General features: G+C 40.6%; 1 protein-coding gene across 1 annotated transcript in view; it reads right to left on the reverse strand.

Moving 5' to 3' along the window:
• Positions 1–21,928, reverse strand: part of CTNNA1 (catenin alpha 1) — a 274,271-nt gene that overhangs the window by 169,505 nt on the left and 82,838 nt on the right. Inside the window, exon 3 of the mRNA XM_089657034.1 lies at positions 11,336–11,531. Within this exon, the coding sequence (XP_089513160.1) occupies positions 11,336–11,531 (196 nt within the window). The remainder of the gene's footprint in view (positions 1–11,335; positions 11,532–21,928) is intronic.

The raw sequence follows: 21,928 nt of genomic DNA on the forward strand, positions 1-21,928 counted from the left end.
CATAGAAGGGGAGGATCAAACATCCTTTTTTTACACAAGCCAGAGGATTAACCCTTCAGGTTTCACAGTGAGTATAACAAGCATGCTTTACTGCATATACAGACTGATTATACTGTTATGGGTTTAGTAACACTAAGAAAATCCAGTTTACTTTTGGTGAGAAGACAAGCTTCTCTAGCAAAGGTCAGTTTAGAATTAAGCTTTTCCACTAAGATGGGAAATGGATAGTCAGATAATTTAAGTTATGTATTTGAATCCCTTAGTTGACGATTGACCACTCACTTAAAATTACATTACCCCCCTTATCACTCCTCTTAATGGACTATGTTACTTGATTCCCTCAATTCACTGAGTGCTTTCCTTTCATTTTTTTGGAGATCATCTATAGGTGGCATTTTCTAAATTTGTACGTTTTAAATCAGCAGATACAAAGTCTAAGAACAGACTAATCCATCTATAACTTCTGACGGTAGGCATTCTAGTTGAATTTATTTTAAAGGTCTACTCTTCTCAGGGTTTGAATATCTTGATACTCTTCCACTTACTCATCTATACTTCCTTCCGTATACAGGGACATCAATAAATATATTTATCCTCTGTTAATTCTTCTCTCCAGAAAATTTTCTCATTTCTTTCATATGCAAGTCTAAAGAAAATCTTCCTCAAAAATAGGTTAAAACCCTAAATACCTCACTCATTCATCCTAGTAACTGGGGCAAAAAAACATCCCTCCACTCAACAGCTGAATAGGTCTTTAAGTGGGAATTCAGAGAGAATAATTACTTTATGGTCATTTGATGCCTAAACTACTGTTTCCTCTGACTCATTGTTCTTCCCCTTTCCTCCTGAACATCCTTTCCTCTGAGGGTTTCTTCCCTTTTTTGTATTTTCTATCTTTTTTTCCCTGACTGGATGGCCCTGATTTACTATTGTGCCTGGGCGCATATCCGTGGGCGAACATCTAATTTTTACGAGCGACCGTCTACTTTTACCCCGCTAAGAGATTTACTATTGAGCAGCGTCCATAAGTAGATGCCCAATCGAATTTACTAACGAGACACACACCAGGAATCAGACATACCTCTTACCAAGTCTGCTTTGTGAGTCTAACACCATGAAAAATCACTGCAGAGACATGTTCACTTTGAAATTTGCTTTGCCAAATATCAGGACTTCACTTTAAACAATATCTGCCAGTTCAAAAAAAATTAAGAATGTGTTAAAAATAGTTTTTTTTAAAGCAAATCAACACAGTAAAAAACTAGATGCCCGTGCAGTGTCTTTGGCCGATATACATGCGCATGTGCAGAACACATTTTAGACGTCCTCTGTGGGTGCTTGCTTTTTAGCCACTGCTCTATAGTAAATCTCAGTATGGATTCCCCTGACAGCCGACACTCGGTAGCATCTCCTGTATTAAACAAACAGCACTAGGCATATCTTTATGTATTCTAATTTGATTTCCTAAGTTCTAGAGATTCTATTTTTGTTTCTTATCCTTTATAATTATTTCCGTAATGATTTTACTTATTTCGAAGGTCTAGATAATATTTATTTTGACAGCTGAATGTAAAAATAAAAAAAGGTCCGCAATTAAAAAAAAAAAAAAAAAAAAAAAAAAAAAACCAGCGTGGGTCCCCTCTCATCCATACCATCCAAGCCCTTCAGCTCTGGTATGGATATTAAGGGGGAACTCCACGCCGAGATTTAATAAAAAAAAAAAAAAAAACAGTGTGGGGACCCCCTCAATATCCATACCAGACCCTTATCCGAACATGCAGCCCGGCAGGTAAGGAAAGGGGAGGGGACGAGCAAGTGCCCCCCCCCCTCCTGAACTATACCAGGCCACATGCCCTCTACATGGGGGGGTGCTTTGGGGCAGGGGGGCTCCCCCCCCCCAAAGCACCTTGCCCTCATGTTGATGGGGACAGGGGCCTCTTCTCCACAACCCTGGCCGGTGGTTGTGGGGGTCTGCGGGAGGGGGGCTTATCAGAATCTGGAAGCCCCCTTTAACAAGGTGGCCCCCAGATCCCAGCCCCTCCCACGTGAATGAGTCTGCGGTACATCATCCCGCGACTCATTCACAAAAAAACAGTGTGGTGTAAACATGGGGACAAGGTGCTTTGGGGGGGTAGCCCCCCATGTTGAGGGAATGTGGCCTGGTATGGTTCAGGAGGGGGGGGGGGGGGCGCTCGCTCGTCCCCCCCCCCCCCCCCGCGCTTTCCTGACCTGCCGGGCTGCATGCTCGGATAAGGGTCTGGTATGGACTTTGGGGGGATCCCCAAGCTGTTTTTTTAATTTCGGCGTGGAGTTACCCCTTAATATCCATACCAGACCCGAAGGGCTTGGTGTGGATGGGAGGGGGGACCCCATGCCATTTTTTATTTATTATGGTGCTGGTTTTTAAATGTAAATTTTCCCATTTTTTTTCTTCACTATAGCTCAGAAAATTCACCTGTCACTTCCCCCAGCTAAAAGAAAACGTTTTCTTGAAATTTAGATCCCTAAAGGAAACAATGTTTACTTTGAGTTTATTAAAAGATACAAAGTTTTCTGTAATTTCAGGGAAAGTGACTTCTAAGCTTGTAAACTATAGTGAAGAAAAAAAAAAGGCTGGCATTTGCATTTGAAAATCAGTGCCGACATACACTTTGTATTGCGAAAAAATTATTAACAATTGTGTAAACCGAGGCATTATCTTCAATGGATTTTCATTCGTAAACCGAAAATTACGTTAACCGAGGCATTGGTAAACTGAGGTACGCCTGTATTAGTATTGCAATCCTTTGTATTGGGATACATAGAACCAACATACATCTGAATTGGCAACATAGCACAACATTTGTGTCGCATTTGAGATATCTGGCTAGTTACACTGACCTTGCCCAGGGACCTAGGATTGATTCACACCACAGAAATACAGGCAGGATTAGTGTTTAACAGCTCCGTGGATTAGTGGTTAGCACTACTGTCTCACAACACTAGGGTTGTTGGTTTGAATCCCAACCACAGCAATGAATTTGCATGATCTCCGTGTGACTACCCTAACATACATGTGCTGGTGGCAGCATCTTTGCTTTCTGTTTAAATGATCCCTAGAATGTGAATTAGAATGAGGCCTTGTCTGTTCAAACACCTTTAAAGTAGCACCTTATGTGAATGTCAAACAATGGGATGAGATAAGGGCCTGGACTAATGATTGATTGGATAATGCTTGTTTGCACTCCACCTCCTTTTGGGAAAGTTTGTCAAACCATGAGAAGAGTGAGCAAAAGAAATGGATTAAAAAAAAAAAAAAAAAAAAAAAAAATGGCATGGAGCCCCCCCCAAATCTAAAACAGACCCTTATCTGAGCATGCAGATACCGCATGCCTTCAAAGGTTTATTTCCTTTGTTGAATTGCCTGCTTGGTTCACACTAGATGTGATTTTAAATTGTGCTTTTTGTTGGCAATTTCACCGTGTTTTCTGTAGATTTACCAATGAGTTATTGCGTTTTCAATTGTGTTTTGCATTGCGATTTCTATTGTAGTCTATATGTGAAATCACTACAAAATGCTGAAAAAGTTAGACGAGAACTACTTTTGAAATTGTGCTGCAGCAAATCGCTTACGTTAAGACACTCACATCCACATTCATTAGATCGGATATTAGGTACAATTTCAATTTCCAAATCGCACCTGAAATCGTGCACCCTGGATGCGACTCCGACACTGATTTCTAAAGTAGTACATGTACTACTTTTGTGACGATTTGCATAGATATCTGTGTCAGATGTCTTGCAAATCGTAAGGAAATCAGCATCTTCACTGTACGTCGCACAATTTCTAAATCGGCTTTGATGTGACCGCGGTGTAAGGCCTTTTTATGTTTGATTTCCTGAGTGTTTTTCCGATTTATGGGAAATGCCGCATACTAGCAAAAGTGAATTGACATTTTCAGTATTGCATGCGAGATGTGGTCATGTGACTGCCTTAACTCATGCGATAATCTGGAGTGAATTGTGCCCATAGGGCCAAGAAATATTGCCAATAGGGTTCCCTTTCACATCCCTGTTCAATGTATGCTGCACAGGTACACGTCACTGTGGCTTTCTTTCTGACTCTGATTTGTGGGGCCTGTATACTAAGGGTTAATGCAGGTGGGAAGAGAATTAATCAGGTGCAAACACTTTCTCTGACCAAATGAATGACAGTGGTGGGTGTGGCCTACCATATATAAAGAGACCCAGTAGAGGTGATTTTTGCCTTGTACAGGCACATTATTTCTGCATGTCCTTGTCTGTGGTGGTTTGGGGAGGAAGAGATATTGTGGTGAATTGCCCCAGGCCACACTCACGCTGTGTTTTGATGTGGGCTGTAAATGTTTTGCATGTTCTTCCTTCTAAGGTGTGTTTGTGTGTTATTGTACAATAATTGTGTTTATTATCTTTGCATTGTAATCCTAACACATGTCCATTGCTCTGCTCTTCCAAGTTTGCTTTATTTAGAATGAAATGCAGTTTTCAGACAAACATGGTGAGAAATGTATGTGTGGGGGATTTGGGGAGGTGTTTTTATTTTGGCACGTATGTATTTTTATATTGATATTTCGATCTGCAGCTTGTTTTGTGAATAAGCCCAAGTGATATTAACCGTTGGTTTCCTGCTGTAACCTGTGAAAGCACAGTTCATTATAAGTATCTTTTAGACTGTAAGCTTTTATGAGCAGGACCGTTCTATTTTAGCAACATCAATCCTGTTTTTTTTTTGTTTTGTTTTTTTCACACCAAGATATTGAATGTAGCTTTTTGTTGCTGTCCAAATAAATGTGGAATGTGTATTTGATCAATAAACATTTGTACTATGTATTTTTTGGGGGGATTATTTCATGTTCTAGTTGAATGTTGCACAGTGGCTAAATGGTTAGCACTTCCACCTGGCAGCATTAGGGTCGTTGGTTCGAATCCCAGCCACGGCACCTCCTGCCTGGAGTTTGCATGTTCACCCTGTGCCTGTGTTTCCTCCGGGTACTCCGGTTTCCTCCCACACTCTAAAGACATGCTGGTAGGTTAATTGGATCCTGTCAAAATTGGCCTTAGTATATGTATGAATGTAAGTTAGGGCTCTTAGTACGCCCCTTGAGGGTTAGGGACTGATGTGAATTTACCACATCTATATGTAAAGTGCTGCGTAAATTGACAGTGCTATACAAGTATCTGAAATATACTAGCACCCCTAACACTTATTTTTGCTAGCTATATAATATGCCCAAATCTTCCTTGTTAGAGCACACGTGTTCAAGTAAGTCCAAAATAACAAACCAAAAGCCCTCTATTGCATGACAAGACCATGTTATGTACCAATGAATAGGTCATGTTCAATGTGCAGCTAGCTATTCTTTTTCTACAATCCTCTTAACAGTAATAAATTGGGCCCCCAATTTATGTTGACTTTTTGCCCTTACTGGTAAATATATATTCGCCAATGTCATATACACACAGTATAGCTGCAAGCATACATACACCAATGCAAAATCTACAATAGAACTGCAAACATGTATTTGCGAATGTCATATACACAATGGAGCCGCATGTAAAATTGCTATGATGCACAAATAAACGCCAAGACGGCTGTTGGAGGAGGCGCTAGAGCAGCTGTCATACCAGAAATACGTCATGACGTTTGTGGAAGGACGTTTGCACACACCCGGAAGTGGAAGTGGGGAGTGTGAGTGGATGGGAGTGTAGTTAGAGTTTAGTGGTAATTTGCAAGTCTATTTTTTAGTTTTGTGAATTGTTCTTTTGTGGAATTCCAGACCACATCTGGACATGGCGAGATCGCTGTTCTCTACCGAGCAGCTGATCCTCATTTGCTGGGGAAACATTACTAATAATTGTTGTATTTTCAGTTGAAAACATGTCCAATTCCTAGATCCATTGAGGTACACATAGCAGAGGTTCAAGGTTCTTCCTAACTATACAGGTGGCACAGACACAAGCATACACCCAGGGCCACTGTTAGATATCATGGGGCCCCGTACAGCATACCTGACAGCCCCCCACCGCCAGAGAAAATATCCAAATTATATTTATGGTAAAAATACACTAAAAACATTATTAATGGACATAATCCCAACCATATTCCTGTGAAATCTAAATGATAAAACTGTACTGAGTTCATAAATAAAGCTGTGTGTGTAATTGAGGTTTTGGGGCTCATGGGTGCTGTGGCCTGTAGAGTGGGAATCAGTGGTTGGTTTTTGTGGCTATCACCGTTTGCAGGCAACCTATGTTACACTATGGAATTGCTGCAGGTCATAATTTGACAAGCATATGGGTGCAGGTGTACAGCCCTGAACACAGTGAGCATTCAGGGCCACTTCCCCACGCCATCACACCTGTCAGATTAAAACCTGTGTTCATACAGCTGCTGTGTCCCCATAGTGTAACAGGTGGCTCTAGCCACAAACAACCCACTCATTCATGCTGTACAGGCCAGAGGACCTGTGTGAATGGGGCATTTTTTACTTTTTTTTTTTTTTTTTCCTCAGCTCGTTAATTTCAATGGCCTGCCTAATGTGTGGGAACATGCAAAAATACTGCAGGCATATTATTTTAAAAGTGTGTTGCGCCTAACCGTGCACATCTGCAAAGGGCATTGCATTTCTTTGCTGTGCTGGAAAATGTGTGTTCTTGCATGCGTTTCTGCACCACCAATGGTGTGAACAAGTCCTAAGCGCCAGTTCACACTATAGAAACAGTCTAGATGTGTTCCTGATGCGTTTTTGCATGACCTTTTGGCATGCATGTTTAGTGTGTTCCAGTACATTTTGGATGCGTTTTGGACACGTTGCATTGCATTTTTGTATGCCTTCCAGTTAGTTTTTTTCTACTTTCTTTTTATTCAATTTAATCAGGAACGTGTGCGTTTTAGTACATTCAAGGACGTTTCAATGTGTTCCAGTACAGTTCTGTGCAGAAACAATGCAGCGTGGTCAACTTTGTTTACAGCACCTGCAATGCACTGAAAATGCAAGCGCTGATGTGAACTATGACATTGACAACCATATAACCTTCTTTCTGTGCGTTTGTGATGCTGAAAAAGCAACTGAAACACATGTAGTGTGAACTGGTCCTGAAGATTATTAGAGGTAAGGGAACGGGACTGACCAGGGATTGTGAATTCAGACTAGTGGTGATATACAATCAGCAATCGTATAATGTGAGATCTGAGCTGTAGCTGATAGAAAATGAGACACATTCTCTTGATCAGTAAATAGTTAAAAAGAGTGGGGCGGTGATCCATAGATTTGCATATGGGACAGGTGATGATGGGGTGGGGGAGGGGGTCAAGTTGTAGAACGAGACAGATTTAAAAGAAGAGAAAAAAGTTACAATGAAATATACACAGCATGAAACTTGCACATTTCCTAATTGGCAGAAGAACAGCACGCAGGTAACATTCATCCACTTTCTAGTCATTAGGCCAGGGGTGTCCAAACTTTTTTCAAAGAGGGCCAGATTGGATGAAGTGAAGTGAACATGGTAGAGGGCCGAACATTTTTCCGAACATTCTTTGAACCATTACAATTAAATGCAAATAAATTATTTTATGCCAAGTTAATTGCAAACGACATACTTTTCATTTCATAACATTAAGATCAACTGACAGCTGAGTTTTCACAATGTATTGAAAATAAATTTAAAAAAAAAAAAAAAAAACTTACCTGCACTAATGTGAAGGGTGAAACTGAGATCTGGACTGCAGCAAATCAGTTAGATCAGGTACAAAGGCAGTGGTTTTGATGCGCAAAATGTCACGCAGATGAGAGTCACTTAGTTTTGTCCTCACACGGTTCTTGTTAAAGTTCATAGCAGAGAATGTCTTCTCACACAAATATGTTGAGCCAAACAAGCTCAGCATTTTCTTAGCCAATGTCCGAATCTCTTGAAACCTGCCCTTATCCAGTTGGCGGTAAAAGTTCACAAGAGAGAGCTGTTGGCGACGACTGCGTAACTCGCTGTCACAATGCAGGTCAATGAGCTCAAGCTGCAGCTGATCTGGAGCATCATCGGGGTCAACAGAGAATGGAGAGGAGAAAAGGCTGATCTCATTTTCAATAGCTGCAAAATCTTGAAAGCGCTGTTTAAACTCTTCAGCCAGAGATGCGATGTCTGCTGCATACCTGCTCATTTGCGCACTGATATTGTCCTGTGAAAAACTGTTCATTACTTCCTGTAATGCTGAAAAATGTATGGTATTGGGCTGTGTTTGTGACAAACGCCTTTGGAAAAGTTGCAGCTTTGTTTCAAAGGCCTTGAGGTGTGAATAAAGCTGGTTTACCACTGCATCTTTTCCCTGAAGACTCGTGTTTAGTACATTCAGATGCTTTGTTATGTCAACTAAAAACCCCAAATCAGCCAGCCAAATAGGATCAGATAGTTCTCGCATCGGTTGCCCCTTTGTTTCCAGGAATTCTTTGATTTCCTTTCTGAGAGAGTAAAAACGCTGCAGCGCAGACCCTCGACTGAGCCATCTTACATCGTTGTGATATAAAACATCTTCATATTCAGCCTGGATGTCCAGTAGAAACTGTTTAAACTGGCGGTGGCACAGAGCTTTAGCACGAATAAAATTAATATTATTTACAACCGGTTTCATAACATGATCATATTTGAGATATTTAGCACAGAGAACTTGCCGATGAATGATACAATGGAGTTTAATAGCTTCGCCTCCTTCTTCAATCACCTTGTTACAGATTAGGGTTGATAATCTACTTCTTTCACCAACCATAGCAGGTGCCCCATCAGTAATAACCCCAGTAACTTTGTTCCAGGGCAGTTTCATGTCATCTATTGCGGAACTAACAGCTATTGTCATCTATTGCGGAACTAAATAAATCTTTTCCTCTTGTTTGATCCGTAAGGCTTTGGAGGTCAAGTAGCTCTTCAGTCACATTTATTTCATCGTCCACCCCTCTCAAAAAAATCAGCAACTGAGCTGTGTCAGATAGGTCTGTGCTTTCATCACAGGCTATTGAAAAGAAGTCAAAATCCTGTCCTTTGGACATCAACTGTCTCTTAATATGTGATGAAATATCTTCAAATTCTCCATGCTATAGTGTTACGACCCAGGCAAATGTTGGCAAACTCTTGCTTCTTCTCGGGACAGATATTCTCAACCATTTTCATAATGCACTCTTTAATAAATTCACCCTCAACAAAAGACTTGCAATTTTTAGCAATTAATGTTGCCACCTCATAGCTTGTCTTTGTGGCATTTTCATTTGACTCACGGGCTCTTGTGAAAAATCGCTGTTGTGACATTAAAACCGCTTTAAGTTGCTTCAACTTTTTACTGCGGTTGCACCCTGTTAGTTTGTCGTATGTACTATGTCTCGTCTGGTAGTGTCTCTTGACATTAAATTCTTTATAAACGGCCACAGTCTCTTGACATATCAGACAAAACACAGTGATTCCGTATTTCAGTGAAAAAAAAATCCACTTTCCACCTTTCCTGGAAACGGCGGCCCTCACTGTCAACTTTCCTTTTTTTATTTATAGTCACCATTTTATAAATTGGCCAGAAGGGGAAAAGTGAATAGTGCAGTGCCAGACTAAAAATGTGGCCCTTCTGGAAATACGTTTATGAGCGTAATATGGCAGGAATTACATTTTGGAGATCTGTTCCTTGTTCATATTTAGCAAGCATAATTCTGCATGATTCTGCTTCTGTTTGACCTTGGCAGGTGTAAGCTGAGTTATTTGACACAGTCAGACTCTCTGGTAGCAGCTCACACACTTCCACAGCGTCACAGATTCTGCTAGCTCAGGGCCCTACCTACCTCTGTCCAGCTCCCCGCATCCCAGCCCATGAAATGGCGGTCTCACACCCCAAATACAGCAGTCCCGCGGAGGAGGTAGCTGGAGCTGAAGTCTCTGCTCGTCAGCCGGGAGGGGAAGAGACACTTCACGCTGGAAGCCCTGACGTCACCGCCCTCTGTCACTCCCAGCGCGCTGCAGTCAGGCATGCGCACTGCCCTCTGCTCTCAAGCAGACTGTCTGCCATAGAAGGGAGGGCCGTGGGAGGGCCACATTACGTTTAAAAATGATAAAGCGAGCGCTGGTCAAATGATATAGACTACTAAAATGGTATTACACAAGATAAATATAACCACGAACAGTAGTGCATGAACTCGTGAAAGGTCATCCACCCCTGTGACAGTGTACTACACTATTAAGCACCTTTCTGGCTCCTGTGGCTGAGCTAATTCATTTGGGCACCCACCCTGATGGATGGATGGATGGATGGAGCTGGATGACTAACCCATAGCTGCCAGCATACCGCTGCACCCCCAGATGTGTGATGTGTAGAACCCATGCGCATTAATACTGTTGTTCTGGTGAGTGTAGACCAGTCCCAAGGGTGGTTTACCTTTCACGAGTTCATGCACTACGGTCCGTCACGGAGAGACCACACGTGCCATTCATAGGCACTCTCTGAGTTGGTACTCAGACACGAAGGACATTCCATTATTCAGGAATGATTATATGAACTTATTTTAGCACCATTTTACATCATTATTGCAATTCTTTGCACTTTCTGGTTTTTACATGCGTTCATTATTGATCACATGCATTTATAGCGCTGCACTTGTCTTTAACATAGAATAGTTACGTGATTACAGAGAATGAAGATATCTAATTATATTGGGAAATTAGAAGTATTCAAATTATTTGAGCTATAAGTGTGAAAATGTTTAACATTTGAAAATAGAATGTTTGACATTCATTAGTAAATGCATTAGTTTCCTGATCATTTTGGAGAAACAGCAAAAAAAAAAAAAAAATTCTAATATAGATGTACTATTTATTACATTCTAAAGATTCTCTTTTGCTAATAGGAAAACGCCAATGCAAATAAAGCCTGCACTTGTGTGCCATCTAGTGAATATATCCGGTATTGCACCTAAAAATGTGCCAGGCGCGATACCACATTTACTATTAGCAAAGTAGATGTTGGTTAATGAGATTGCTAGACACCGCTCAGAAGACTGACATGTCTTGATTGATTTAATTGAGTCTGCCTGAATGGTCAGAGTCTGCTAGTAGACTCACGTCTTAGTGAATCAGGGCCAAAGTGTCTTATTTACAGAATTACCAGGTGAAAATTAGGTAAAAACCTTGAAGAAAAAAAAAAAAAAAACCGCAGCCACCTCACTAAAGGATCAATATATTACATTTTTGGTTTTGGATTTAGAAACACTTTAACTTTGTAATTCTTACACAAACACTAGGGAATCTAAAACACATGACAAAAATTAGTTGTAAACTGTATAACATATTTCACCACCTTGCTTGCGGACATCTTCAACAGCATCTACAAGTTCCTGTTTGAGAAACTGGCTCTCTTTAGCTATCTTGTCTCCTTTTTCTAAGAAATTTTGAGTTGCCTGTTCAACTGAGGCAGCCAGAACATGAGCTTTCTTAGAACGACCTTTCTTTTTGTTTGAAGGACCCTTGTTGCTTGTATTCACCAAGGTTGTTACCTATGTAAGGAAAAAAAAAAAAAATGTTACAAAAAAAAAAAAATCATAAAAAAACTGAACTTTACAATTTTAGAAGCATATTATCTATAGGCTTCTTTTTTTATTATAAATGTTTATCAATCCAAATCACATTTCTATTAAAAAGACATTAAAACAATATCTTCCGATTTGCATAAATTATTTTAAATCCTTCCCCTCCACCCTCCCTCCCCCCTCTCCTCAGCCTCCCACCCTCTTCCCCACCCCATCTCCCTCTCCCACTCTGCGTTTTCTCTCTTCTCCTCTACACCATACATTTCTATTATTTCTAAATCCATTTCCATTTCAGGGGGTATTATATCTTCATATATTTCACTTTTCCTCTATACTCTTCCCATTTTTTCCACTTTGTATTATACATCTCCATCTTATCTATATGCATGTAATACAGTCTTTCTGTCCCACAAATCTGATTCATTCTGCCCATCCAATCCTCCTCTGTTGGCACCTCTTTTTTTTCCAAAACCTAGGTATCAAACTCTTCGCTGCATTCAAATAATGCCATATCCCCAAGACCTTATATAATTTCACTGAAAGCATTGTGATATGGAGAAGACATAACTCTGGGTCTAATCCAATATTAATTCTAGTGATTTTCCCTACTAAATAAACTATTTTCCGCCAAAACACCTGTATTCTTGGACATTCACACCATATGTGATACCACGTGCCCTCCTCCACAACCTCTCCAACACATCCGTGAAATCTCCCCAGTTTATGCTCTATATTAGGTGTAATATGCCATCTCACAAAACACTTGTAATTTATTTCCACCTCTCGCATACTAATGTTTTCGTGAATTAATCTAAACATTTTCCTTTGCTCCTCCTCGTCTATTTCCCTTCCCATATCGCTTTCCCATTTCTCTATGTGTATCAATTTTGTGTCAGTGTCTAATTCAGTTAATATTTTATATATTTTTGAAATTCCGTGTCTCCCATCTCCCCGTGCTTCCAACAATCTCTCCAATGGATTCCACTCTTTTCTAGTTCTCATAGGCTTAGGGAGGCTTTCAAAGAAATGTTTCAGTTGGTAGTATCGTAATCTATCCATCCTACTGAAAACTTCTCCCTTTTTTTTCTCCAATTCTCCATATGATCCTAATTCCTCCCCCACCATTATATCTCTCAATTGCGCCTCTTCTTTTATAATCCATTTCCCTGCGATGTTTTCCTGCCCCGGGGTAAAATATTCTGTGTTCCTTAGTGGCATCAACTTTGAATTAAAAACCCATCCCTTTTGTCTGTGTAACATTTCCCACACTCTTAAAACGTTAAAAGTATACGTACTTGTGCTATCCTCTAATCCCCTATATTGTGCAGGCACCCATATAATCTTACTTAAATTTATTCCACTTAGTGTATTTTCAATTTTGACCCAACTTTTCTCTGGATTATGCGTCCAATCAAAAATTCTCACAATTATCACCGCTTTATAATATCTCTTAAAGTCTGGTACACCCAATCCACCTCTTTCTTTACTTCTAGTCAACATTTCATAGCATATTCTAGGCTTTTTATTCCTCCATATATACCTTATCATTTTTTTAAGTTCTTTAAAATATGCCTCTGGAAGTTTGATTGGAATCATTTGAAATTTATATAATACTTTGGGCACAATTACCATTTTTATCGAGTTTATACGACCTATCCAAGATGGAATTCCTCCTCCCCCCACTCTCTTCAACTCCTCCTTAAGCTCGTTTAGTAGTGAGATATAATTAGCTTTATACAGATTTAGTTGAGGCTGACAGTTTTATCCCTAAATACTTTAATTCTTTCTCTCTCCAAACAAATGGGAATTCGCCTTGTATTTTTTCTTTTTCACTATCTTTAAGGTTTATATTTAAAATTTCGGTTTTTGTTGGGTTAATTTTTAAATTTGATAATTCCCCATATTCCTTCAGTATCTTCATTAAGTTTGGGAGTGACATTCTAGGATTTCCAACATAGAACATCAAATCATACGCATAAGCCGCCACCTTATGTTCTCTGTCTCCTATCCATATTCCTTTTATATCTATGTTCTTCCTTATCGTAGACAATAATGGCTCCGATGATAAAACATAACAGTGGGGATAATGGGCATCCCTGTCTTGTACCGTTTGACATCTCGAAAAGCTCCGATCTTCCTCCATTAACCATGATAGCGGCAGTAGGCCCTTTATATAACCCTCCGATCCACTTTCTCATTCTGTCTCTTATCCCCAACGCTTCCAAGGTGTCCATCATAAAACCCCAACTCACTCTATCAAATGCTTTCTCAGTGTCAATTGACATCAGTATCACCGAGGCTTTTCCCCTTCTACCTTCCTGTATGAGCAACAGTGATCTCAAACCATTGTCTCTACCCTCTCTCCCTGGGACAAACCCCACCTGATCCCCATGTATCCACTCCGGCATCAGATCTTTCAGTCTATTTGCCAAAACCTTTGCATACAATTTAGTATCTACATTCAACAGCGCTATTGGTCTATAACTCGCACACTGCGAGGGGTCTTTATCTTCCTTATGGATTAGAACTATATTAGCCTGTAAGGATTCTCCCCTTATTTTCGTCTCATTTCCCAGAGCGTTCATATATATCTTCAATTTGGGTATTAATAACTTTATATTTTTTATAATATTTTACCGTATATCCCTCTGGACCTGGACTTTTCCCCACCGCAGTGTCTTAACGCTATTTATATTTCCTCTGATGCAATTTTTGCTTCTAGGGAGTTCAATTGTTTTTCGCTTAATTTTGGTAGACCTGCCTCTTTTAAGTATGTTCTTTTTTCTCTATTTACGGTTTCAGTTTTATTATATCCTGGGGTATATTATATAACTCATTATAGTAATCTTTAAATACTCTAGCGATATCTTTAGTAGAGTGCACTAATTCCCCCTTGGGATTTCATATTTTCTCTATATAATTCCTATTTTTCTTTTTCCTTAAAGTTCTCATTAAATTTCTTTCCCGGCCTATCTCCCCATCTATACCTTTCACTTATTACTTTAAGACTCTTCTTTTTTCCTCCTCCATTACATTCTCTAGTTCTTCTTTCTTTATTATTTTCTGCATTATCTCCTTAGACATTTCCCTTTTATGAGCCTGTTCAAGATCATATATTTTAATTTAACAGTCTATTAATCTTTTCCCTCCTTTCTTTTTAGCCCCTATTGCAATGAGTAGTCCTCTAATGTAGGCCTTATGGGCCTCCCACACTGTTGCAACTGACACGTCCTCTGTTTCGTTCTCCTCAAAAAACCATTTAATTTCCCTCTCGATCTTTCGATCGATCTCTTCATCCATAAGGAGTGCCTCATTCATCCACCAGACAAAACCCCCTCTTTCCTCTTTACCCCATCTTGACTTCATTGCAACAGGGGCATGATCCGACAGTGTACTTCCTCCAATTTTTACTTCTACTACAGACTCTATAAATCTATGTTCTACCAGTATATAATCTAATCTAGAGTAAGTCTCATGTACATGTGAAAAAAAAGGTATAGTCTCTATCTTTCATATTCCTGATTCTCCATATATCAACTAATTGACTCTCATGCATCAGTTTCTTTAATAATCTCAGAGACCTGCTCTCCTCCCTCCTCACATGGAAAGTGGTATCCATCCACGGGTCCATACAGACTTTAAAGTCTCCAGCTATTATCATACAAGCCTTTTTAAAATCCATCAATTTCTTCAATATACCTCTCAAGAATATCTCCGGTTTCTTATTTGGACAATATATGTTATCTATTGTACACTCGATTCCCTGTAATTTACCCCTCAAAAACAAAAACCTTCCCTCCAGATCCGTTATGCTCTTCTCCACCTCAAACCTTATATTCTTTGTGAAACCTATAGCAACCCCTTTTGCTCTTTTAATTGGTGAGTCCGCATAATACCATGTCGGAAAGTATCTAGTCTTCAGCCTAACCATTGACTACATCTCTAGATGTGTTTCCTGTAAAAATACCACTGAAGATGTTCTATGTTGTAGTTCTTTAAATAACCTGAATCTCTTCCCAGGACAACACAACCCCTTTACATTATAGGTTATAAATTGGATTTCTTCCATCTTACCCTACTCCTTTTAACTTCTTCCTCCTACCCTTCCTCTTTCTTATTTCTCTTGTCCCGCAGAGTGTCACTACCCCTCCATCCCAATCTCCATAACCCCCTCCACCCCCCCTTCCCCCCCCTCTCCCAACCATTCCCACCCCCATCTGTCTCCATCCCCCCCCCCCCCCTCCTCTCCACCCCTCCCCCCTACCAGGCCTACTATTTGCCTTCTAATCATTTGTGGCCCTAGTGCCACATTTGATTTTTAATCTTGGGGTTGGGCTCTGTTCATGTGCGGCTCACATTCCCTCCATTTCCCCCAATGTCCCCCTGTCTATCATTTCTCTATTTCTCCTTCTAACCAGCTGCCATTCCTCTTTTCTCATAGCACATATCTCCCCTTCTTCCGCCTCCCAACCTGGGATCTCTATTTTCATGAATATTAAGTTTATCAAAAAAGTCTTAGTTCTTCAGGAAATCTCAGGTATGCAGTGACTCCATTCTTCCATCCAATTAAAAACGTCAAGCTACTCCATCTATATTGTATATTCTGTTTTTTCATCTGTTCTAGTAGTGGTTTCAATTATCTTTCTCCACAATGTCTCAGGTATCAAGTCTGCAAACACTTGTATATTTTTTCCTCCATATATTATACTGGTTCTTCCTTTTATCTTTTTCCATACTTCTTCACTATCTCCATATTTATTGAATTGTACAACTACATCTCTTGGTCTCTCTTCCACCCGATCCCTTTGGAACCTTCCTATCCTATATACATTGTCCAATTCATATTTCTCAGTATTGGATTTATCCATATTGGAGTTTAAGATTTTACATATTGTCCCTTTTAGATCTTCTTGTGTAAACTCCAGGACTCCTTTTATCCTGAGATTATTTTTCCTATTCTTATTACCTTGTATCTCCAACTTATAATGCAGTTTTTTTTGTTCTTTCCTCATCTCCATTATGTGATTTTTTAATTCTGGAATAGCTTGAGCATGTTTTTTTAATTTTTTCTTGCATTTCTTCTACTCTGGATAATAAATGTCCCAAATCATTCCGAATAATCCCCATCTCTTGTTTAATAGATTTTTAAACATTTCTGCCATCTCCTTTTTATTTGGGATTTGTAATTCTTCATTTTCTCTTAACTTTGTTCCCTCTGATGTTTGTTGGCTGTTATCCATTTCCTCAGAAGACCTGGCACTCTTATCCAAACTGTTTTCCATTATACTCCTTTCACATGCCTCCTGAGATCTTTCTGGGTCACATTTCCCTGGGACGTATATTTCCTGATTGTTCCAGATTGGGGGTGCTTAGGACTACTCCTTTTACTATTTTTACTCTTCATATTTGCTGTAAATACAATACCTCTTCTCTAAGCTCTAGGGCTTGTGCTATAATTACCCTTGGGAGGATTAAAATTTTCTTCTGTCCCCTTGGGAATCCCCCTTTTCCTCCGTGTATTCCTCCGCTATTTCAACCTGAATATTCCATACACAGAATCAATATACAGTCCAGCCACCCTCACTCACCCTCCTTCTGACTGCTTTTTCAGTGAGGAATTCTTCCAGGTTCCTTATCTGTTGTCTGTCTTTATTTCCTCTCTAGGGGGATTCCTCTGGGTCACACTCCTCTCCCTCCTCCTGCTCTCCTTAACAGTTAGCAGGCAGGGTGTCTCTGTCAAGCCAGCGTCTCCCCAGCTTTTCGACACACCGGCTGGCTCTACCCTTCTCTTGCTCTCTCTCCTCGCAGGGTCCTGCCCTGGTCTGTCTCCACTTGCAGCTGTCAATGAGAAGCCGACGCCTCCCCTCTGCCTGGGAACGCCGGCCGGCTTCTCTTCCTCCCAGTAGTCCTTTGCGGGGGGTCACGTGGCCGCCTTGCGTCCTGCAGGCTCTCAGCAACCCGCTGTCTTGAACGGGAACCTCCAGCCGTCCCACCGCACTCCGTCCTCCTCACTTCTTCGGTGGGATCCCGCTCACAGGCAGGGCCTCCCGGGCATCTCCAGCGGTATTCACAGGGCACATTGAAGGGAAGGTGACTGCCTTGCAGAGGGAAAGCTTACATCGCTCTCTCCCCTGCCGCCATGAACAGGCTCCTCCCCCTCCACCGCGTACATTATCTATAGGCATCTGATAGGCTGGCAGCATGAAAGTTATTTAAATTATGAACTGATAAACTGGCCATATCCACTACACTGCATCTGCCAATCAAAAGTTGGCTGTAAATAAGCAGAACACTTCGTGATATAAACACACACACTTAACTACATGACACAAAACTAACTTAAAGATCTTTGGGCCCCATAGATCAGATTTGTTCCTACATGGAGACAACCAACCCTCTCCAGGTATTAATACATAACCTAATAACCTAGACCAGTGTTTTTAACTTTTTTCCAGTTGGAGCACCTTTGAAAAGTATTTTCAGTCTCAAGGCTTGGTTCACATTACTGCATGTCTTGGAATGCATGCAAAGTCACACTCGTTCCAGACAAAAACGCACTGCTCTTAGCAGACACACAGGGGTGTGTCAATAAGTGTTACTAAACCCACAACAGTAAAATCAGTCTGTATATGCAGTAAAGCATTCTGGTTATACTCACTGTGGAACCTAACCTCTGCATTTTGGAAAAAAGCTGTTTGATCCAGACTTTTTTTTCTTGGAAGAATACATGTGATCAGCACAGGGCCAATCAGCACTGTCCATGCAGAGGCCAAGGGTCCTATACTCTCCTAGAACAGAATGAAATCTCCTCCTACATGCTTTAATATGTGCTCTGCTGAAAATGATAGAATTCACAAGACTGCTCTAACTGCTGATGAGAAAAAGGGATTTAGCAGTTTATATTTACTAAAATAATTGCACTTCCATGTTCGGTGCACCGTAAGAGAAATCAGATATAGTGAATACAGGGTCCTAGGTTTAACAGAGGAGGAGAAGATCCCCCGCTAGCCATCCCTAGATGCAGCAGAGCGGGCAGTGGCTCTAGCAATGGGAACAAAAAAAAAAAAAAAAGGGGTTGAAATGGTAACATGTTCCCAAAGGTGAACTTTAAATGGTCAAATAGTGCAGGGTAGAAATGATTGCTCAAATGCACAGGATTGTCTTGTTCTTAGGACCTTCCCCATACACTCCCATTCAGGAAATTTGAAAAAGCAAGAAAAAGGGCAAAACTACCACCAGAAATTATAACCTGCAGATTATTCCTAATAAATATTACCAATCAATAAAAGGAAAGGCATCTGAGTAGGATGAATGATGTACAGAACTGCACAAACGTTTTAGGCATGTGGGAATAAATGCTGCAAAGTAAGAATGCTTTAAAAATATTTACAAATTTGAATTGTTTATTTTTATCAATTTACAAAATGCAAAGTGAGCAAGAAGAAAAATCTAAATTAAATCAATATTTGGTGCGACCACCATTTGGCTTCAAACCAGCATCAATTCTAAGCCTGGCCATACATTATACAATTTTCTTTAGATTTACCAAAAACCATATAATAGGAGGTCAAACCTAAATAATCATTTCCATTGTATCCAATTATACAGGCCTTTGCACTACACAGTTTAAGGCAAATCTAAAGGAAATTAGGCAGAAAATTGTATAGCGTATGGCCAGCTTAAGCACTCATGCACACTGGACATTTTTACCGCTGCCGTTTTTGGCTTTTGGCATTTTTTATACAGCTAGTAAACTCCCCAGTATGTTATCCTATGTATCCATGCACACAGGCTTTAACCACTTGCCGCCCTGCCACTGTAGAAATACGGCGGTAGGGCGGCACGGGCAGGCAAAACCACATTTTAAAACGTGTGTTTTGTAAACAGGTAGGGGGCGCGCCGCCGCCCTGCTTGTCCCGCCAACTACAGTCATGGATGTCAGTCGCCAGGTCACAGCCGGTCCTTACCGGCTATGACCCGGCGATCGGCAGCAATCAGTGACAGAGAGAACAGCTGCAGTAGCTGTGCTATCTGTCGCTTCCCTGACAGCTCGAGAACACGCTGACCAGGACAGAAGAGTTTCCCTCTCCCATCAGCTCAGCGGTGTTCCCTTCAGCACACACCCCCGCCCCCTAGTAAAACACTCCCCCTCACTCAGATAACCCTTCCCTGCAAAATAAAGTTAACCCCTTCCTCCCCAGTGCCATTAGTACAGTGTCAGTGGGGTTTTTTTTGCACTGATCACTGTATTGGTGTCACTGGGGATGTCAGTGACCCCAAGTCAGTACCCCCCAATGTCAGAATGTCCACCGCAGTCCCGCCATAAGTTGCTGATCGCCGCCATTATTAGTATAAAAAAAAAAACCTAAAAATCCCAGTATCTTTCCCGCCATTTGTAAACGCTATAAAACTTTCACGTAAACCAATTTACACGTATTGGGGTTTTTTTTTTTACCAAAGACATGTCTCAGAATGCATTTTGGCAGAAATTTATGACTAAATTTGATTTTTAAATTTTTTTTTACTGGACATGTTTTATAGCAAAAAGTCCAAAATATTGTTTTTTTTCCTCAAAATTGTCAGCTTTTTTTTTTATAGCGCAAAAAATAAAAACCGCACAGGCGATCAAATACCACCGAAAGAAATCTCAATTTGTGGGGAAAAAAGGATGTAAATTTCATTTATGTACCGTATTGCATGACCGCGCAATTGTCCGTTAAACTAGCACAGCGCTGTATAGCAAAAAAATGGCGTAAATTGCAGTATCTATACCATAGTTTGTAGACGCTATAACGTTCACAAAAAGCAATCAATATACACTTATTGGGATTTTTTTTACCAAAAACATGTAGCAGAATACATTTTGGCCTATATTTATAACCAACTTTGAGTTTACTATATATTTTTTATAGCTGAAATTAAAAAATATTGTTTTTCTTCAAACTTTTTGGCCTTTTTTTGTTTATAGCGTGAAAAATAAAGCGCACAGATGATCAAATACCACCGAAAGAAAGCTCTATTTGTGTGAAAAAAAAAAGGACAAACTTCGTTTGGGTGCAGCATTGCATGACCCCGCAATTATCAGTTGAATTCGTGCAGTGCCGAGTAGCAAAAAGAGGCCTGGTCATTAAGGGGGGTAAATCCTCTGGAGCTCAAGTGGTTAATCAGCATTTTTAGAAGGGGCGTTTTTTGGCTGGAAAAAAAAAAACCTAAGAACTAGTAGGTTTCTACGCTAGTTTAGCTGTAAAAACGCTCCAACGCTGGTAAACGCAGCAGAATCGCATTTTTGGGTGTTTTTTTAGGCAAAATTTTTTTTTTGTGAAAAAAATGCTAAAAAATGCAAACATGGAAAAACGCGGCTAAACACTAAAAAAAGTAGGAAAAAACTAAAGTTTTTAAAACCCAGTGTGCGTGAGGAGGAACAGCCAAACTTTACTACCAAGGTGAGGTTGTGGTGGCGGCTGCTGCTGCTTCTAGAACGCTGTCAATTTATGCAAGAGCTTTACGTATATAATGTACATTCACATCAGTCGCAAACCCTCAAGGGGCATACAATCTAAGGTCCCCAACTTACATTGTCTTTGGAGTGTGGAAGGAAACCGGAGGAAACCCACACAGGCACATTGAGAACATGCAAACTCCAGGCAGGTGGTTTCGTGGTTGGGATTCAAACCAAACGACCCTAGTACTGCCGGTCGGAAGTCCTAGCCATTTAGCCACAGGTCATACATCATTGCAAGCAACAAGACACAAGGAAGTTATACTGCAACAGCAAGGTCTTTACCAGACAAAGATTTCAGAGCAGACTGGGACTTCAAGATGTGCTGTTAAAACTCTTGAAGAAGCACAAAAACAGGCAACAATGAAGTCTGTAGACGCAGTGGTCGGCCAAGAAAACTTGATGAAAGACATATCATGCTTCCTTCAATATCGATGTTCAGCAGCGCCATCAGCACAAAACTGGCGGAAATCAGTGGGACCCTACTGTTTGGAGTAATCTGGCGAGAAGTGGTCTTCATGGAAGAACTGCAGCCAAAAAGAAATGTACCTCCAAAAGTGGAAACAAGGCTGAGCGACTCAAACAGAAACTGGGGTGCAGAAATGGCAGCAGGTGCTCTGGACGGAAGAGTAAAATTTTGAAATATCTCGCTGTAGCAGGAGGCAGTTTGCTTGCAGAAGCGCTGGGTACAATAATGAGTGTCTGCAGGCAGCAGTGAAGCATGGTGGAGGTTTGAAATTTGGGGCTGTATTTCTGCAAATGTAGATGGGGATTTGGTCAGGATCAATGGTGTCCTCAATGCTGAGAAATACAGATACTTATCCCATCATGCCATACCATCAGGGAGGCCCATGATTGGTACCAA

The sequence above is a fragment of the Staurois parvus genome, unplaced genomic scaffold, assembly GCF_062004578.1.
Source record: "Staurois parvus isolate SC_StPar_1 unplaced genomic scaffold, SC_StPar_1.0 ptg000958l, whole genome shotgun sequence".
NCBI classification, from domain to species: domain Eukaryota; kingdom Metazoa; phylum Chordata; class Amphibia; order Anura; family Ranidae; genus Staurois; species Staurois parvus.